This window comes from Erpetoichthys calabaricus, chromosome 1 (genome assembly GCF_900747795.2).
Source record: "Erpetoichthys calabaricus chromosome 1, fErpCal1.3, whole genome shotgun sequence".
NCBI classification, from domain to species: Eukaryota; Metazoa; Chordata; class Cladistia; order Polypteriformes; family Polypteridae; genus Erpetoichthys; species Erpetoichthys calabaricus.
The window spans coordinates 336,061,493-336,078,258 of record NC_041394.2 but is presented as its reverse complement, the minus strand read 5'-3'; the positions used below and the strand labels follow the sequence as shown (position 1 = coordinate 336,078,258).

Genomic DNA, 16,766 nt, shown 5'->3' with positions numbered 1-16,766 from the left:
TCACCTACAGTCATATTCTCGAACCCATCCCGTTTGGACAACTGTGTCTTTCAGGAAGTGTTCACTCATCAATACATAATTATGCGGCGTATGCTAGGCCGCGGGTTGGCTAGTATGTATGTATGTATATAAATATATATATATATATATATATATATATATATATATATATATATATATATATATATATATATATATAATATTTGCGTGATTATGTGCTGGCATGCTGGCTTACCATGTGGGGATTTTGAACATTTAAAAGATCGAGTCATGGCTGTCCTGCATTCTCACTCTCCTGTCTCTCTTCCCCCAGACTCCTTCTGCTCGGGCTGTTGTACCCCCTTTGATAAATAAGACTTCCTGTTATTTTCAACAGGAATTGGGGCCGATATGTCAAGTTTGATGGCTGTTCCTTGCAAGGCTGGATCACTTCTGAAAGAGACTTGTGTTTGTATCTGCCTGAACAGCAATAAAGTTTCTACTCCTTGGGAAATCTTCGGTACTCTCCTGGGCAACATTGACAACATATAGAGTCTGGTCAAAAGTTTTAGAACATCTCAGTTTTTCCAGTTTATCTTCAGAGTTTATCAGTTGAAATGCAAAGAATGACTGAAGATGGTGAAAAGGTAAGTAGTGAACTGCCAGAGGTTTAAATGTAAAGTTTAGGTTATCAGAAACTGAAAATAAGGTAATTTCAGAATATTTGAAACAGGCCTTCTTCAGGGAACAACTAATAGGTTGCAACCTACAGATGTTCTGCAGCAATTCAAGTAAATGAAGCCTTGCAAGTTAAGGCAAACAATTTGCACAGGTGTCCCAACTTCTGCTGATTACTTAAAAACTGTTGGGAACAGACTGTGTTACTCCACCTTCTGTGGTACTACTTACTAGTAATGACTTACTCAGTCACGCTTGTAGGATTGTGGGTAAAACCTGTAAAGACATTTAGAACATTAGAACAATCGAGACGGGAACAGGCCATTCAGTCCAACAAAGCTTGCCAGTCCTATCCACTTAATTCTTCTAAAATAACATCAAGTGGAGTTTTGAAAGTCCCTAAAGTCCTACTGTCTACCTCACTGCTTGATCACTTATGCACTTGTGTGAGCATTGGAATGAAGGGAGCTTGTTTGGGCCAAATGGCCTGTTCTCGTCTAGATTGTTCTAATAAAAATGTTCTCATCTTCTGAGACATTTCTAATTATCTTGCTAGTTGTTTGGGGGTTTATAGGCCAAAGCCTTCCTGTTTCCTAGGGTCAGGCTCCGCTAGGGTGAGATCTATTTTTGGACAGGCCGCCTGTTTGTTTAGAACAATTTGGATGGGAACCGGCCATTCAGACTAATAAAGCTCACCAGATCTATCCAGTTCATTCTTCTAAAATAACATCACGTTGAGTTTTGAAAGTCCCTAAAGTCTTACTGTCTACCACACTACTTGGTCACTTATTCCAAGTGTCTACTGTCCTCTGTTTAAAGAAAAACTTCCTAATGTTTGTGTGAAATTTACCCTTAACAAGTTTCCAACTGTGCCCCGTGTTCTTAATGAACTCACTTTAAAATAACAGTCTCGATCCACTGCACTAATTCCCTTCATAATTTTAAACACTTCAGTCAGGTCACCTCTTAATTTTCTTTTGTTTAAACTGTAAAGGCTCAGCTCTTTTAATCTTTCTTCATAACTCCTCCCCTGTAGCCCTGGAATCAGCCTAGTTGCTCTTCTCTGGACCTTTTCTGGTGCTGCTATGTCCTTTTTGTAGCCTGAAGACCAAAACTGCACCGAGGACTCCAGATGAGGCCTCACCAGAGTGTTATGAAACTTGAGCAGAACCTCCACACATCAAGACGCTATATAAACTAATATTCTGTTTGCCTTCTTAATGGCTTCTGCACACTGTCTGGCAGTTGATAGCTTAGAGTCCACTATGACTACTAAATCCTTCTCATATTTCTTTTCATACTGGGTACTGACGGTAACTGATTATTGGCAAGCTCCCCACAAGGCTACACTCACACTGGCAGTGCATACAATGTTATTTTAAAGGGGCTAAAAAGAATGGATTATTTTTAAAACTCAGAAGTGTTTTCCTTCTAAGAGACATCTGGCAGCCCCACCCAGCCGGGATACCCAAGAGATGGAAGGAATGGGGAAGACAGCTTCTTTAGGGCACTGCCTCCCCCAGAATGCTAGATGGCAACTCTCCTGGATTGCAGCAGTGCCCCAAATTCCCACAGGGCACCATGGGGCTTAGAGCTCTCTATCTCAGCCCTGTTGGGTACCGTGTGTGCAGCTAAGGCGTGTTGTAAAAGTGGAGGAGCCGTATGGAATGAGGTTTCCACCTAACCCGGTGGGAGAAAGAGCAGAAGCACTTCTGGGTTTGCTAATATAAGAGGACTTGACCGACCTCACAGGGATGAGCCAGAGTCGGGTGGGTGGTGGATGAAGCTTGCTGGGAGGAGCAGAGGAGAAAGAGAAGAACAACTGTGTACTGTGCCACATTTTTACTTTGGCTGTGGTGGTGGGAAACGCTTATGAAGAGGTTTCCTCATAATAAATAAGATCATTGTGCTTTTAACTTTTGCCCTGTGTCTGTTGTGTTGGGATTGAGGAGCAACAGTACCCTCTAGTGTCCACAACCTTTAACTTTTCAATACAAAATTTATAAATCAGAAAAAGTCTACACGCCCATTTTCAGTGAAACAGAAAGGGAACATCTAGAGTGTACGGGTGTTTTATATATACAGTGTAATGTAAATATATATAAATTTTAGCACCTACCATCTCTTGAATCACTTGAATCAGGTGCTTCTGCAGTTCTATTCACATCTGACTCCATATTTTCGGACTTCACGTGGTCAGGAAGATGCTGTAGGGAGCAGTGACCAGTTGCTATAGAGCCTAATCCACTTACTTCTGTGTTTAGACAACATGATGTTGTGCCAGACTCTGATTTAAAGTCTTCTGTCTTTATCTGGCTTAGAGTCTCATTTGTCTGCATGTCAGCGCTGTGAGACTCGGCCTCTTTCATGTCTTTTAGCTCTCTTTCACACTCCTCCTCTTTAATGTGGACACTTTCCTGTTTAAGTTGTGCAGGCTCCCACTCACATTCCTCTGTCTTAATGTCCACACTTCTTTTCTCCACGATATGCCTGTAAAGGAGGTCACTGTGTAGTGTGAGTTGTTTCTCATCCTCATCTTCACACATCTCTTCTGAGACCCCCTGTTCACCTTTATATCCCATATGAAGAGGTTTCTATACAGCTGGGCACACCTCCTCCATACCGGATATTACAAACTCCATTTTGTTCTCTGTAACAGAGCAGAGTAGAATTCAGGACTGCACCAAAAAGACCTAAACACACATGTGAGTCGACTGCTTCAGTCATTCCATTTAGTTCATCGCCCACCAGCCTTGACTCAGTCTAACTGCTGTTCTCTGGACTTCTTACAATACGGAGACCAACAGTGTATACAGCTTACCAGGTCATGTCCTCCAAAGTGGGATACAGGGCTTAAACAGAACCTCTCGTCACTTGTACCCCACATGGTGTCGACACCGTGTAACCCAAGGTGCTATTTTAATTGATCACGGACAGTGACAGAGCTACCAAATAGGCAGTGTGGTGTAGTGGTAAAGGCTTTGGAATTCAAACTCTGAGGTTGTGGTCTCAAATCCCACTACTGACACCACTGTGAGACCACAAGCAGGTCGCTTCACCTACCTGTGCTCCAATTGAGAAAATCAAAAGAAATGCAACTAATCGTATCTCAAATGTTGTACGTCACCTTGGATTAAGGTGTCAAATAAGTAAAAGGTAAAATCAATTGTATCATTTAACACCTCTCATCTGTTAGTTACGTTTCCATACCTCCTCCATTGTTTCAATCCTCAGACCAGTCTAATATTGTAGACACACTGACATGGTGTTATTTGTTGATCAAACATGTAAGTAAGACTCACTGAAAATCGGAAAACTAACACAATTTCTTTTGGGACACAACTGGGTATATTGTGTGTGCAGTTCTGCCTCTTGCTGTTATGACAGACATTTTTTTTTTACCTTAAAATTGCAACTTTAATCCTATTTTTCTATTTATTGGGTTTTTCAGTCATGGAATTCATCTCTGCTATTACTTCTGAATTCTTTCATTTTAAGGTAGTTAAAAGTAAATCTTCAGTTTTCCTGAGACGCCACCTAGGAAGTTTCTTGTGTCGCAGTTTTGTATTTATGTTGCTATGGCGAGATGATCGGGGTCACCCTAAGCATTTTGTCAAAGGTCAAGGGGCATAAAGCTCAATCCTTTGGACTGTTGCATTATCCCAGTTTGTAGATATGGAGAACAAAAAGTGTACATGTGTTTAAACGTTTGGCTTTACAACTAGTGCTTTTATTTCTCGACTAACAGGAGTTCCCTTTCGGTTTTGATGTTAGGCTTTTTGATCTCCCCGGTTATGATCTCTCTTTTTTCTTTCTGCTCTCATGGTGTGCCATTTACTACGCATACACAACACTGGCACTTTGTTTATTGTGTTGCACTACCACTTTATGCTTTTTGTTGCTGCTCGAGTAGGTGAACTTCCCTTTCAGGGATCAATAAAATAAACTCACCTGTCTGTTATGTTTATGCAGGATTGCATATTTAATTAGGAGCACACCAATGCTAAGTTTATTTTTACCCGGATTTACTGTAAGTGTAGTAGCTTGCAATCCACTTACGTTGGTATTATCTGCACATTTAACACAACATTTATTCAAATTGAAAATATCAAGAACAGTAGGACCCTGATTATCTGTACCTCTGATGAACCGAGGTAAACCTGTAAGTGTAATTCACTGCTTTTCTTATAAGTGATAAAAGCTTTACCATAAATACTGCACAGAGTATGTAACTACTATACTTTTAAAAGAAGTGTGAATATGTAGTTTCCTTTGTTTTAATATAATATTAAATTCACTGTGGTATGAAAGAAATCTTAAAAGTGATAGTGTACCATATAAATTGGTAAAATCTGCTATATCCATACATTTTAATCCAAAATGCCTATGGCCATCCATTTTAATCGGAGGTTTTAGTTACCTGAGGTATTATTAGTCCAAATGACCTCATCAGGGGTTCTACTACTGTGTGGAGAGCGCTTTGAGCAGTGAGAAAAGCACTATATAAATGTAAAGAATTATTATTATTACAGTATTGTTATTTGCTGCTAGCAGACCTGAGAGACAAGCTGCAGTATCCAGTAGCAGTATGGACTGAAGAACTTACAGAAACAGCAATGGAGCTGAATACAAAGAAAAGTGAGGCAATGGAAATCAGCAGAAAAGCAGAGCTACACAAACATCCAAGAGAGACACGTAATGGCAAAAAGCTGGAGTGAGTGACCTCCTACAAATACCTGGGGACACCAATGACAGAGAACTGAGCAGGAGGACTAAGAAGGTGAACCACATTTATTATAATAATAAGATTAAGTTTTGTTTCTGTAGTGCCTTTCATACACTCAAGGACACTTTACAATTCAACAAAACACATTAACAAGACGGTAGAAGTAACATACAAGAAAACGAATGATAATACTCATTGAAGAGATGTGTTTTTACCAGGCGTTTGAAATGAATAATAGATTTCTTCTCGCAAACCCTGAGAGGAAGAGCATTCCAAATTGAAAGCTCTGCCCCCCATAGTTATTAACCCGTGTTTAGGTACGGTGAGTAAGTTAGCGTCCGATGATCTTAATGCACAGGCAGGAGTGTAAGGAAGCAGCAGCTCAGACAGATAATGAGGGGCTAAACCATGAAGGGCTTTAAAAGTAATAAGAATAATTTTATAGTTGATTCTTGAAGAAACTGGTACCCAATGCAAATCATAGAGGACAGGAGTGATGTGAGCAGATTTATTAGTGCGTGTGAGTAAACAAGCAGCAGAATTCTGAACATATTGTAATCGATTGAGACATTTAGTAGGAAGGCCATAAAACAATGCAGTGCAATAGTCCAGACGGGTAGTGATGATGAAAGCGTGAATGAGTGTTTCAGTATCCTTCAAAAGAATGCAGATGAGCAAATGTTATGAAGTTGACAAAAGGCTGTCTGTACTATTGAGCTGATGTGTAGTTGGAGCTGATCAAAGATGACACCCGAATTACGGTTCAACCAGGATCCCATTGACATCAATTGTTAGCCCACGAAGGGTAGAGGGGACAGATTTGGTACCAACCAATAGGATTTCTGTTTTATCAGGATTAAGTCGTGAAAAGTTACCTTTCGTCCAATGATTGATTTCCAAAATGCAGTCAGTCAGTGCAACTGGGGATGATGTTGCAGTTGCATCAACAATTATATAAAGTTGTGTGTCATCAGCAGAGCAGTGGAAGCTTAGACCAAACCGACGAATAATCTCACCTAATGAGATCAAAAACATGGAGGGAGATCAGCCAAGAAACTGAAACCATTAGAGCAATCTAGACGAGAACAGGCCATTTACCCCATTAGAGCTTGACAGTCCTATCCACTTCTTCATTCTTCTGTACTGCCTGGACAGTTCCGTTTCTGTACTTTTCCTAATGTACGACAGTGACAGCTGCCCTGTTTGAAGCAAACATTGAAGTGTAGTACAAGTAGCCAAAACGAGACTGTTAAAAGTACACGGAGATTAGGAAGGACTGGGTAAGGAGAGAATGAACCAGGGCAGAAACAAAAAGAACTAAAGCTGACGTGGTTTGGCCACCTAAACAGAATGAGGTAACCTGTAATAGAGTATGGAAATAAGACCAGAAGGGTAAGGGGAACGGACCAGACCACGTTTCTACACAAACTGAACTGAAGATCTAGGAAGTAAGAGCCTGACCCATTGATCACTGATTGGTTGAAAATGGGGCTCAATAACCTAATTGACAGAAATGACGCAGATCAGGGGCCAGCATTTTTAGTGAAGGAGTCCAGTGAAAGGTGCAGGATTTCTGTGCACACACAAAAACGAGTTGATCCCCAAAGTGGCTGTTAGTGCAGATGAGAAAGCTCTAGATTTGATACAGTAGGTGAGCCTTATTTGTTCTTAGTCCATAAATATTATCATGCACGGGTGTCTATGGATCATCCTCTGGGCTCTTCTTAGGTTTGTGCTACTGGCTCAGGTTGAGGGGCGCTGCTGTCACCAACCTCATCCTCTTCTATTCCCTCCACAGTGCCGAGAAGATGCCCAGTGAGGACAACTGAATCTGCCACTTCCACACTCTGACCCAAACACTCCCCCGTCCACACCCCAGCTATACACCCCTGGGTTTTCAGAAGCAGGCGTCACTTGATATGAGAGCTCACCACAGGATGGAGCTCCTGCCCTCAGTGACTAAAGCAGGCTCTGTTAGCTGGGTAAAGAAACCCCGATTTGTGTTTGTTTTGGCCCCATTGACTGCACCTTTTGTTTGTAACTTTCACTTTGATTAAACACGGTGACGACTGGGTTTGGCACCCCAACATTTCAACTTTTGTGGACCTGCAATCCTTCCATCAACCTCAACATATACACCCTGTACACCATGAGTGTCAAACTTCTGCCCTGGAGGGCCACAGTGGCTGTAGGTTTTCATTCTAACCATCTTCTTAATTAGTGACCAGTTTTTGCTACTAATTAACTTCTTTTCACTTAGCTTTAATTAACTTGACTCAGGCCCCTTTGTTGTTTCATTTTCCTTAATTAACAGCCAAATAATAGTGACACACAAAATGAGCCACCACGTGACCAGCTCCCCTGTGCCCATCACACAAAATCTGAAAATGAAGAAAGGTGAAGGTGTCAGTAAGGTTGATCTCTCAGGTCACCAAAACATTTTTACTGTGTTCTTAGAAAGAAACCGAAAATTAACAGTTTTGGAAATGTCTGCTGTGGCAGAATGAGAGCAGCAACAGGCCATGGAATTTAAAAAAAAAATGGTTTTAATTAACAGCAAGACCTGGCTTCTCATTAAGAAATTGGTTGGAGTTTGAAGCCCCAGTTTAGCTGGTCATCTGTTGCCGTGTTTCATGTCTGATTTATTTTTTGGTTGTCATTTAATGAAGAGAAGAATCAATTCAGAGCACTGAATCCTTAAAAACAGGGCTATTAAAATGAAGAGAAAAAAAATTTAATTAGCAGTGAAAATGAGTCACTGATTAGGAAAAGGGTTAGAATGAAAACCTGCAGCCACTGCGGCCCTCCAGGCCCGGAGTTCGACACCCCTGCTGTACACAATGCCTGTGTCATTATTTTCTAAGCTGAACTAAAGTCTGTTTCCCTGTAGCCAGCAAACATTCTGTGCTTTGTCTTTTCTTGACACAACAGTCGACCTACTCTTCCATCCATCCATCCATTATCCAACCCGCTATTATCCTAACTACAAGGTCACAGGGGTCTGCTGGAGCCAATTCCCAGCCAACACAGTGCATAAGGCAGGAAACAAACTCCACGCAGGGCGCACACACACACCAAGCACACACTAGGGACAATTTAGGATCGCCAATCCACCTAACCTGCATGTCTTTGGACTGTGGCAGGAAACCCACACAAACAAAGGGAGAACATGCAAACTCCACGCAGGGAGGACCTGGGAAGAGAACCCATGTCTCCTTACTGCGAGGCAGCAGCGCTACCCACTGTGCCACCATGCTGCCCCTAGACCTACTCTTTCATTTCAAAAGCAGTTGCACCATAGATAATGAACATACAGTAAATCCTTCGACAATATGTGACTTTACCTTTGTGTGTTGAACGGAGCTGGCACATCCCAAACAGGGCTGCATAAATATGTGCATCTACATATTGTCCAAAACACCTCTTATCTTTAACTGCTACACCATGTGTGACAAATTTGTGACATGTTATGGTAAATATAGACTATCTACTCTCTATTTATAAAATACTAATCCTAAAAGTGCACGATTTTATGTGATGTTTTTATGTCACGCTTTAAATCAGGCTTATTTTAAAACCTACATATATATGTTTGGTGTCATTCTTTTCAGAATTTATCGAACTTTAATGTGATGTTGTTAGATTTTCAGATTCTTTAAATTGTAAACTAAAATATCAAGAACTCACGTCCCGCAAGACGAGACTTTGTGCCAAAAGATGTAACCACACGCAAGGCCAGAAATAAAAGACAAAGAGTAAGACAGCTGCTGTACAGGCTTTTAAATATTCAAAACGCAGCACGGCAGCAGCAGCAGCAAGCCAGCAGCTGATCGAGCAAAGAGGAGGTAAAAAAAAACAACTATTTGTTTTCTATTGTATCACCGTTTAAGAGGGGGTTTCGGAGGAGCGGCCGCATCTCCTTGGGGTGCATACTTCACAATGTGAGCGGCAGAGACGTGAAGTGGCTGGTGCGTAGCGCAGGCCAGTGGGGGTTGGCGAGCGAAGTGAGCAGGGGGCGAACCCCCTAGTTTGCATTATACTATGGTAGATGTATGTTATCATTAAGAGCTTTTGAAAGGCAGTCCTTCAAAGTGTAAACTGCTACTCTGAACACGCGTGGCAGACATCTTCACTCAGGGGGTTAGGAGATGCGCATCCATGAGGGACATTCAAAAAGTTTCCGCACTTTTTTTTTTTTTTAACTCTATTATTAAGAATTTCAAAAACAAGAAACATCACTTTTCCACATAGGCAATTTTCCCAGCATCGTGCCAACTTTTTAATGCCCAATTACTCCTCCTCCTGCCTTCACCGTTTCCAACAAAAATGCAACAGTGCAGAAACTGTTTGAACGTCCCTCGTATTTTGGTTTTTAGATTCTGTGAAACATTGAACCGTATTACCCTACCAATAAACTAAGACCATGTTATTAAGAAGATTGTTGTGAGCCATTACATTATACAAAAATTAGGGTTTGAATACTCACATTAAAAAGAAGTAAATATTCGGCCAGAGCCGGTCAATCCATTAGGCAACTACTTATGGGCACCATTTAAGTAGCCCAGGGGGTACGCACCGCAGACACCTAGGGCTCCATATGGGCTACCATCCATCCATCCATCCATTTTCCAACCCGCTGAATCCGAACACAGGGTCACGGGGGTCTGCTGGAGCCAATCCCAGCCAACACAGGGCACAAGGCAGGAACCAATCCTGGGCAGGGTGTCAACCCACCGCAGGACACACACAAACACACCCACACACCAAGCACACACTAGGGCCAATTTAGAATCGCCAATCCACCTAACCTGCATGTCTTTGGACTGTGGGAGGAAACCGGAGCGCCCAGAGGAAACCCATGCAGACACGGGGAGAACATGCAAACCCCACGCAGGGTGGACCCGGGAAGCGAACCCGGGTCTCCTAACTGTGAGGCAGCAGCGCTACCACTGCGCCACCGTGCCGCCCTATGGGCTACCACTGTCCCTAAATTCAAATATATTCAGACATAGGTTAAAACTTCTCTACATGTACATTTCAGCTTAAATCCCCCAATGTGAGTAGTGGAGCCTCAACTGGAACCATTTCAAGTGCCTCTCTGTTCAGGTAAAGTGATATTTGGCTCGTCCGCCATCATCAGCGTCCAGTGAGCCGGAGTTCAGCGTTAAGAGGACAGGAGGGGCTTGCTCAGTGGCATGGAGGAAGAAGAGCTGAGCTTTCAGAATTATAACCTCCCTTTACTGGAATAAAGGGAGGAATCACATTACACATATTCGCTGCTCTTTATAACAGCTGAGTTTTATTGTTGTATTTATTGTTTTGTAAATGACACAGCATTTAAAAATGTGATATTGTTCAAAAACTTTAGGTACTGCCTTATTTAATAATTCAGAGTTATATTGTTACTGTTATATATACTGTTGTTATTTTTATTTTGCTGAATAATTGTTAATTGACACTGTTTTGTGCATAGTCAAAATAATCTAATTTGCATGCATGTCATTTTCTAAGCTGCTTAATCGAGACTAAGATTGTGGAGTCTGGTGGAGCCAATCCCAGGCAGCACAGGGTGTAGAGCAGGAACAAACCCCGGACAGGACGCCAGTTCATCTCAGAATGAAAACACACACACACACACACTAGAGACCAATTTACCCAAGCAGCATGTCTTTGAACAGTGGGAGGAAAGCCACACAAACACAGGGAGAACATGCAGACTCCATGCAGGGAGGAAGCCTGGTCTCCTTACTGTGAGACAGCAGCATTACCACTATGCCAACATGCTGCTCTTGTATGCATGCTTTGTTATAAATTATATATGTGTAAACAAATAAATTGAATATTTTTGTAAAATTCATTTTTTAAGCCATGGGCCACTAGTATCAATTACTGGAAATCACAGACTCTTTACCAGAATCAATATTGGTGGCAAAAATCCTTGATCAGCCGAGCTAAGACGCAATTAAGGGATATGAAGAAGATGGGGAAACGTGGAAGATGAGATCCTCAGTGCTGGGGCCAGCATCATGGGGAGGACAAAAATAAAGAATATCAGATGTGCTCGTACTGACCCCCTTTAGTGTCCCTCAGCTGAATCAGATAAAGTGTCATTGTGACATAAAGTGACGCTTTCTGTTCTTAAAGCAGTTGGGCATTCATCTGTAAACTGAGCATTTAAGGACAAAAGGCACGGCAATCAAACGGTGAGATGAATTAGTATTAAGTATAACCCTCTGCTGGTAAAAAAGCAACAAAACAAATGGGATGCAACAGTGGTGCCCTTTGATAATCGCAGGTCTGCATTGTTAGGACTTTTGCGTGATTTGTATTATTATAGAAAACGCTGCCTGATATAAAAGTTTTCTTTCTTTCTGTCTCGCTTTCTCTCTCTTTCTCTCTTTAGGGCTTCTGTAAAATTGAATTTCTCTTTGGGGACAATTAAAGTAGGCCTATAATCTGATCTAATCTAATTTGTATCGATGTACCTGGGGTACATTTCAACACGCAGTTTTAGGACAAATATAAAGTGACATCGACCTCGACGGTCCACTGCTTGACCAGAGGAACCGAAAATAAAAAAACGCGAAGTCCTGCATTGCCGCTTTAACACAGCAAAGAACGGGAAGTGAGGTACTGACACGGTTTGAACCGGAATGGACCCAAAAGGACCACCGAGACACAAGGGCAGCGACAACCGTGAAGAGGGATCAGCCTCGAGGTGCCGTTTGACAGCTGTCGTGTAAAGCGAGACGCCACTAACAGCATAGCGGACATCGTGTGTCTCCTCTCCGCTGCATGCCCACCAGCAAGCAGAAGACCGCAACTTCCCGACCGTTAAAGTGGCAAACCCTCACCATGGGGAGGGACAGAAGGAGACCAAAAACGGAGCTCAAACTGTACGGACTGTCACAAGAAACGAACATCCAAGAGAGAGCGCTACGTGTCCTTGCTGTTCAAAAGGAGCCGTGGACACGAGAGCAGACCGGGCCAGTGCTGCAATATCATTTATTATTTCTTGTTCTCTCTTACATTATTTACACGTACCTCTTATAGTCCAGTAGTTCACACTCGAGCAGTTGCAGCGTCGCACAGTCCCTGATTCCGTCGCTCTCAGTGACGTTAGCGGCATTTCCTCGTCAGTTTTTTTTAACAGTAACTTATACATGCGGAACGATGCAAATATGTGAAGACATGTAGATGGATAGTAAATAAATAATCATAAATGACCGCACGTATTAAGATGTGGAAGATTGTGGGTTCGCTACCCGGTTGCTCCCTGTGGGGATGGCGCTTTGAGTACTGAGAAAAGCGCTATATAAATGTAATGAATTATTATTATAACGAGTACGATAGTGACGGCCCTTTCGGCAGAGGCAGACAATGCAGCGGAAAACCTTTCTGCAACATTTTGTGTGCGTTAAGCTTTTCACTTACATTGCCTTTTGTCTAACTGCTCGAAGTAAGATGAGGTCATTCTAGTATGAAATCTTAAGGTCTCTCCGCACTTGGAATGAAGCGTCATGTCCCATTATATGGAGCTATTTGTAACAGAATATCACGTTATCAGCTATATGCTAAATATTCTCTTGTATATCCATACTCTATAAAGCCAAAGGGTTGGCAGCATTGCGGTGACTGCAGTGCAAAGAAGCATGGAGTGGTCTAAAGATAGCTGTGTTAAAATGGACCATAATTATTTTGACAGTGATACAATCTTCATACGCTTGGCTCTGTTTGCCACCACAATGGATTTGAACTGAAGAAATAATTATGTGATTGAAGTGTAGGCCTTCAGTGTTAATTCAGAAGGTGTAAAAGAAATGTTATATGAACCAGATAGATAGATAGATAGATAGATAGATAGATAGATAGATAGATAGATAGATAGATAGATAGATAGATAGATAGATAGATACTTTATTAATCCCAGGAATGACGCTGCCCATTTCCAGGGGCTTAAAAGTATTTGGACATTTGACTGCCAAGCGGTTCCATAGCCAGGTAGGAGGAGGTCCCTCATTTTTTTTATTAACTATTACGCAGGCAGAAGGCCTGGAGTTGAATCCAAGTGTGGAATTTGCATTTGGAAGTTGTCACTTTGAACTCTCAAGATGAAGTCCGTGCAAATAAAAACAAGCCAATATGTTTTTAAACGCCTTAAATTAAAACTGCAAGTCTATACTTCAATCACATCTTGATTGCTTCATTTCAAATGCATTGTGGTGGAGCACAGAGCCAAAATGATCGAAATCATCCCACTGTCTAAATACTTACGGACCTAACCATTTCTCTGATGTGTGTGATAAGGTCGCACCAAGATCAAGTTTGGTGAAGATATTATGTGTCCCTGACAACATGCAGACGCTATAGCAGATTGATGACTTCACACACAAAACGATATCAGTTAAAGCGCAATTTACTGATAGCGGGGTAGGGACAATATCGGAGCCTCTTGTGCATTGTGCGCATGTGCCGAGCTCTCCTCTCATAGGTGTCCTGTTGTGGTTATTGAGTTCAGCCAGTCAGCTGGACACGCAGCGCTTTTTAAAGCAGGGAGACATCCGCACTCGTATCACTTTTCAGGTTGCCAGTACTTCAGTCAAATCAACCCCTCCACCCCCAACCCCCCCCCCCCCTAAAAAAAAAAAAAAAAAAAACATAAGCAAGCTAATCACTCAGGCAAGCTAGTAGGGAGTTTGGCCTGCCTCTTGGTTCTGGTTTGGAGGTCTCAGAGCATTTTGTCATTTTTGGAGAAGGGTCTTGCTGCAGACCTCCAGAGCTCTGTGACTCAAGAGCTCCGCTAAAAAGCCAATTGGATTAGACATTCATGTTTGGTTTACTCCAGCGTTTCTCAACCTATAAGTATTTGCGACATTTATCTAACTCTATACTTATTTTTCTAGTATCAGAATGTAATTTAAGTTAATTATGTTTTGGTTTCAATAGATGTATTTTTCATATTTTCGATCCTTGTTTTCTTTTTTTCACATCTTCGCGCCCCGCCCTTTTTGTTACTTCGCGCCCCACAGTTTGAGAACCACTGGTTTACTCTACAGCTGTCATTATTTGAGTTTGATCATCCCACCCAACACTACTATTAATCATAGTGTATACAGGGGTGTCACATAATAACATCACTGACAAATAATGCAAAGCTACAACCTCCTCAAAGGAGCAGAGCTCTGGAGGTCTGCCGTTAGACTCCATTGGGACATTCTTGAGTGTGTGTGGATCACAGCAGGTGCTTTAGCCTTTGCTTGTAAGTTTAGTGGTCTCAGATTTTTTTTTTTTTTAGTTGAGTTTTCGGATTTGTTTTTTAGGATTTTATGTTTTGAATTGTGAAATTTTGGCTTTCTCATAATTAGTTAATTCATTTCAGTTGTTGTTTTGTTTTTGTCAGTTCTTTAATTTTTTGTCTTATTTTTAGGTTTTTAAGTTTTGAGTTTTAAGCTTTTTTTATTTTTGAATGTATTAATTTAGAATTCTGTATTTTTTAAGGTTTTTTTTGTCAATAAATTAATTTCCATTTTGTAAGTTTTATTAGTGGCCACAGCTCCTGACGATTCTTCTTCCATTCCCTGGGTGTACATCTCAGAGGACTGAGCTCATTTCTTATTAGCGCAGTGCCTGTAGATGGCAGGTCACCTCAGTTTCATGCTGCTATGATCCTTAGGTGCCAAGATATTCAAATGAGAAACTCAGCTGTTATATGGACATTGAGCAGGCTGAGGTTACACTCACTGATGGGGTCACCTAAGTTTTAAATGTCTGACCCTGATGTTAATAGAGGTGTGTTTGTAAATTACAGTCCAACCCAAACACCTGCTGCCTGCTTCAATATTTGTTGAAGTTTAAATAACATTAATGAGAACAGAAACAATGACACCTACGGGTTTCTCATTAATAAACAGTCAAAATCAAACAATTATAAATACAGTAAGAACAGTAAAGCTACAACTCCACACCCACCCACAAAAATTTGCCCTTTTAAAAAGGTTAGAAGAAAACAGCCTGAGCAAAACTTAGGAGCGAAGCGCAGGCCAAATGTCCGACCCCACCAAGTCAGGACTGAAGAAGCAGGAAGAGAAGAGGGACAGCAAAAACTGTCAGAATCTCCACTACAGCTCGCCATTTTGTAATATTTGAAGAAGATGATGACCCATTGATCACCGTCCCTGAAAGTTCTAGGAGAATAAGGTTGAAAAATGAAGCTTGCCAAGATGCAAAGGAGAGACAGAAACATCCGATTTCCAACAAGAAGTTAAAAATGTCTCTGCAGCTTATTGTGTCTCGACAAAACAGACTCCGCTGGATAGAAGTACAAAGGAGATGAGAAGAAAAAAGTGAAGAAGGGAAATGATATTAGTTTGCAAAACAGTCGAGAGAAATTTAGAGACAGACAGCCACAAAGCTGAAACTAGGAGGCACTCCCAAAATGTAATCAGAAAATATACCCTGGATACTCACTTCGCAGAAGGAACAATTGGGGTCAGTGGACAAACCCATGGAAAAAACGCTTTTGGGGAGAAGAATAAGTGCTCTGTCCTTCAGTCTTCCAAAGCCCTTCTCCACTTCCTACTTTCAGGTGCTACACAACACAATATTATCAGCATAAAGTCTGCACCAGGGCATTGGTCTTTCATCCCATGACTAAGCACATCTATCACCAGTTCACAAATGTAAGGACTTCAAGAAGCCCCGTGGTGCAGACCTCCTCTAACTGGGATCTTGTCTGTTACCCCGAAGCTGCTTTTTAACCCGAGTCCTCACTCCCTCATATCTATCCTGGACGATCCTCACATATTTCTTTGGCACTCCTTTCTGTCTCATGCACAATATGTGTTGTTTAACTAATATCCTTTTCTTGCACATACTTTTTAAAATTGTAATTAATTTCTTTATGACATCTTTTTTTTTTGCAAATGCTTAATTTAAATTATGCAGCTTTGCTCATCTGCCTGTAATTAGTGGAGTGAATTGGTAGGTTAAAGTTTTGATTTTTTGCTTAAACATATAACAATAAAATATATAATAATATCTAAAATTTGTAATTTTTATTAAGTAAGCTTTTTTAATCCCCTTGTATTCCAATATAACTACTAGATTATTCTACTGAAATCTAAAGTCAGTAAGCTATTGTTTTAAGAAAGTGGAAAGTTCGGGAAAAAGTCTGTGCGTCTGAGCTGGGGAGTCCTCTACAGCGCATCTTCAACCTGAGCCTGGAACAGGGGAGAGTCCCAAGGCTTTGGAAAACATCTTGCAACACCCCCGTCCCAAAGGTATCATGTCCTAGTGAGCTGAACGACTTCCGGCCTGTTGCTCTGACGTCACATGTGATGAAGACCATGGAGAGGCTGCTGCTTCACCACCTGAGGCCACAGGT

The 16,766-nt window shown here is 41.5% G+C and overlaps 1 protein-coding gene across 2 annotated transcripts in view; it reads right to left on the bottom strand.

Moving 5' to 3' along the window:
* LOC114667125 (gastrula zinc finger protein XlCGF26.1-like) overlaps positions 1-3,317 on the bottom strand; it is a 106,898-nt gene extending 103,581 nt beyond the window's left edge. For both annotated transcript variants that reach the window (XR_007934592.1, XM_028822280.2), the window contains exon 1: positions 2,777-3,317. Coding sequence is in view for 1 of the 2 variants with exons in the window: in XM_028822280.2 (XP_028678113.2) it covers positions 2,777-3,239 (463 nt within the window). In the remaining variant the exon portion in view is untranslated. The remainder of the gene's footprint in view (positions 1-2,776) is intronic.
* Between the last annotated feature and the right edge of the window lie 13,449 nt (positions 3,318-16,766).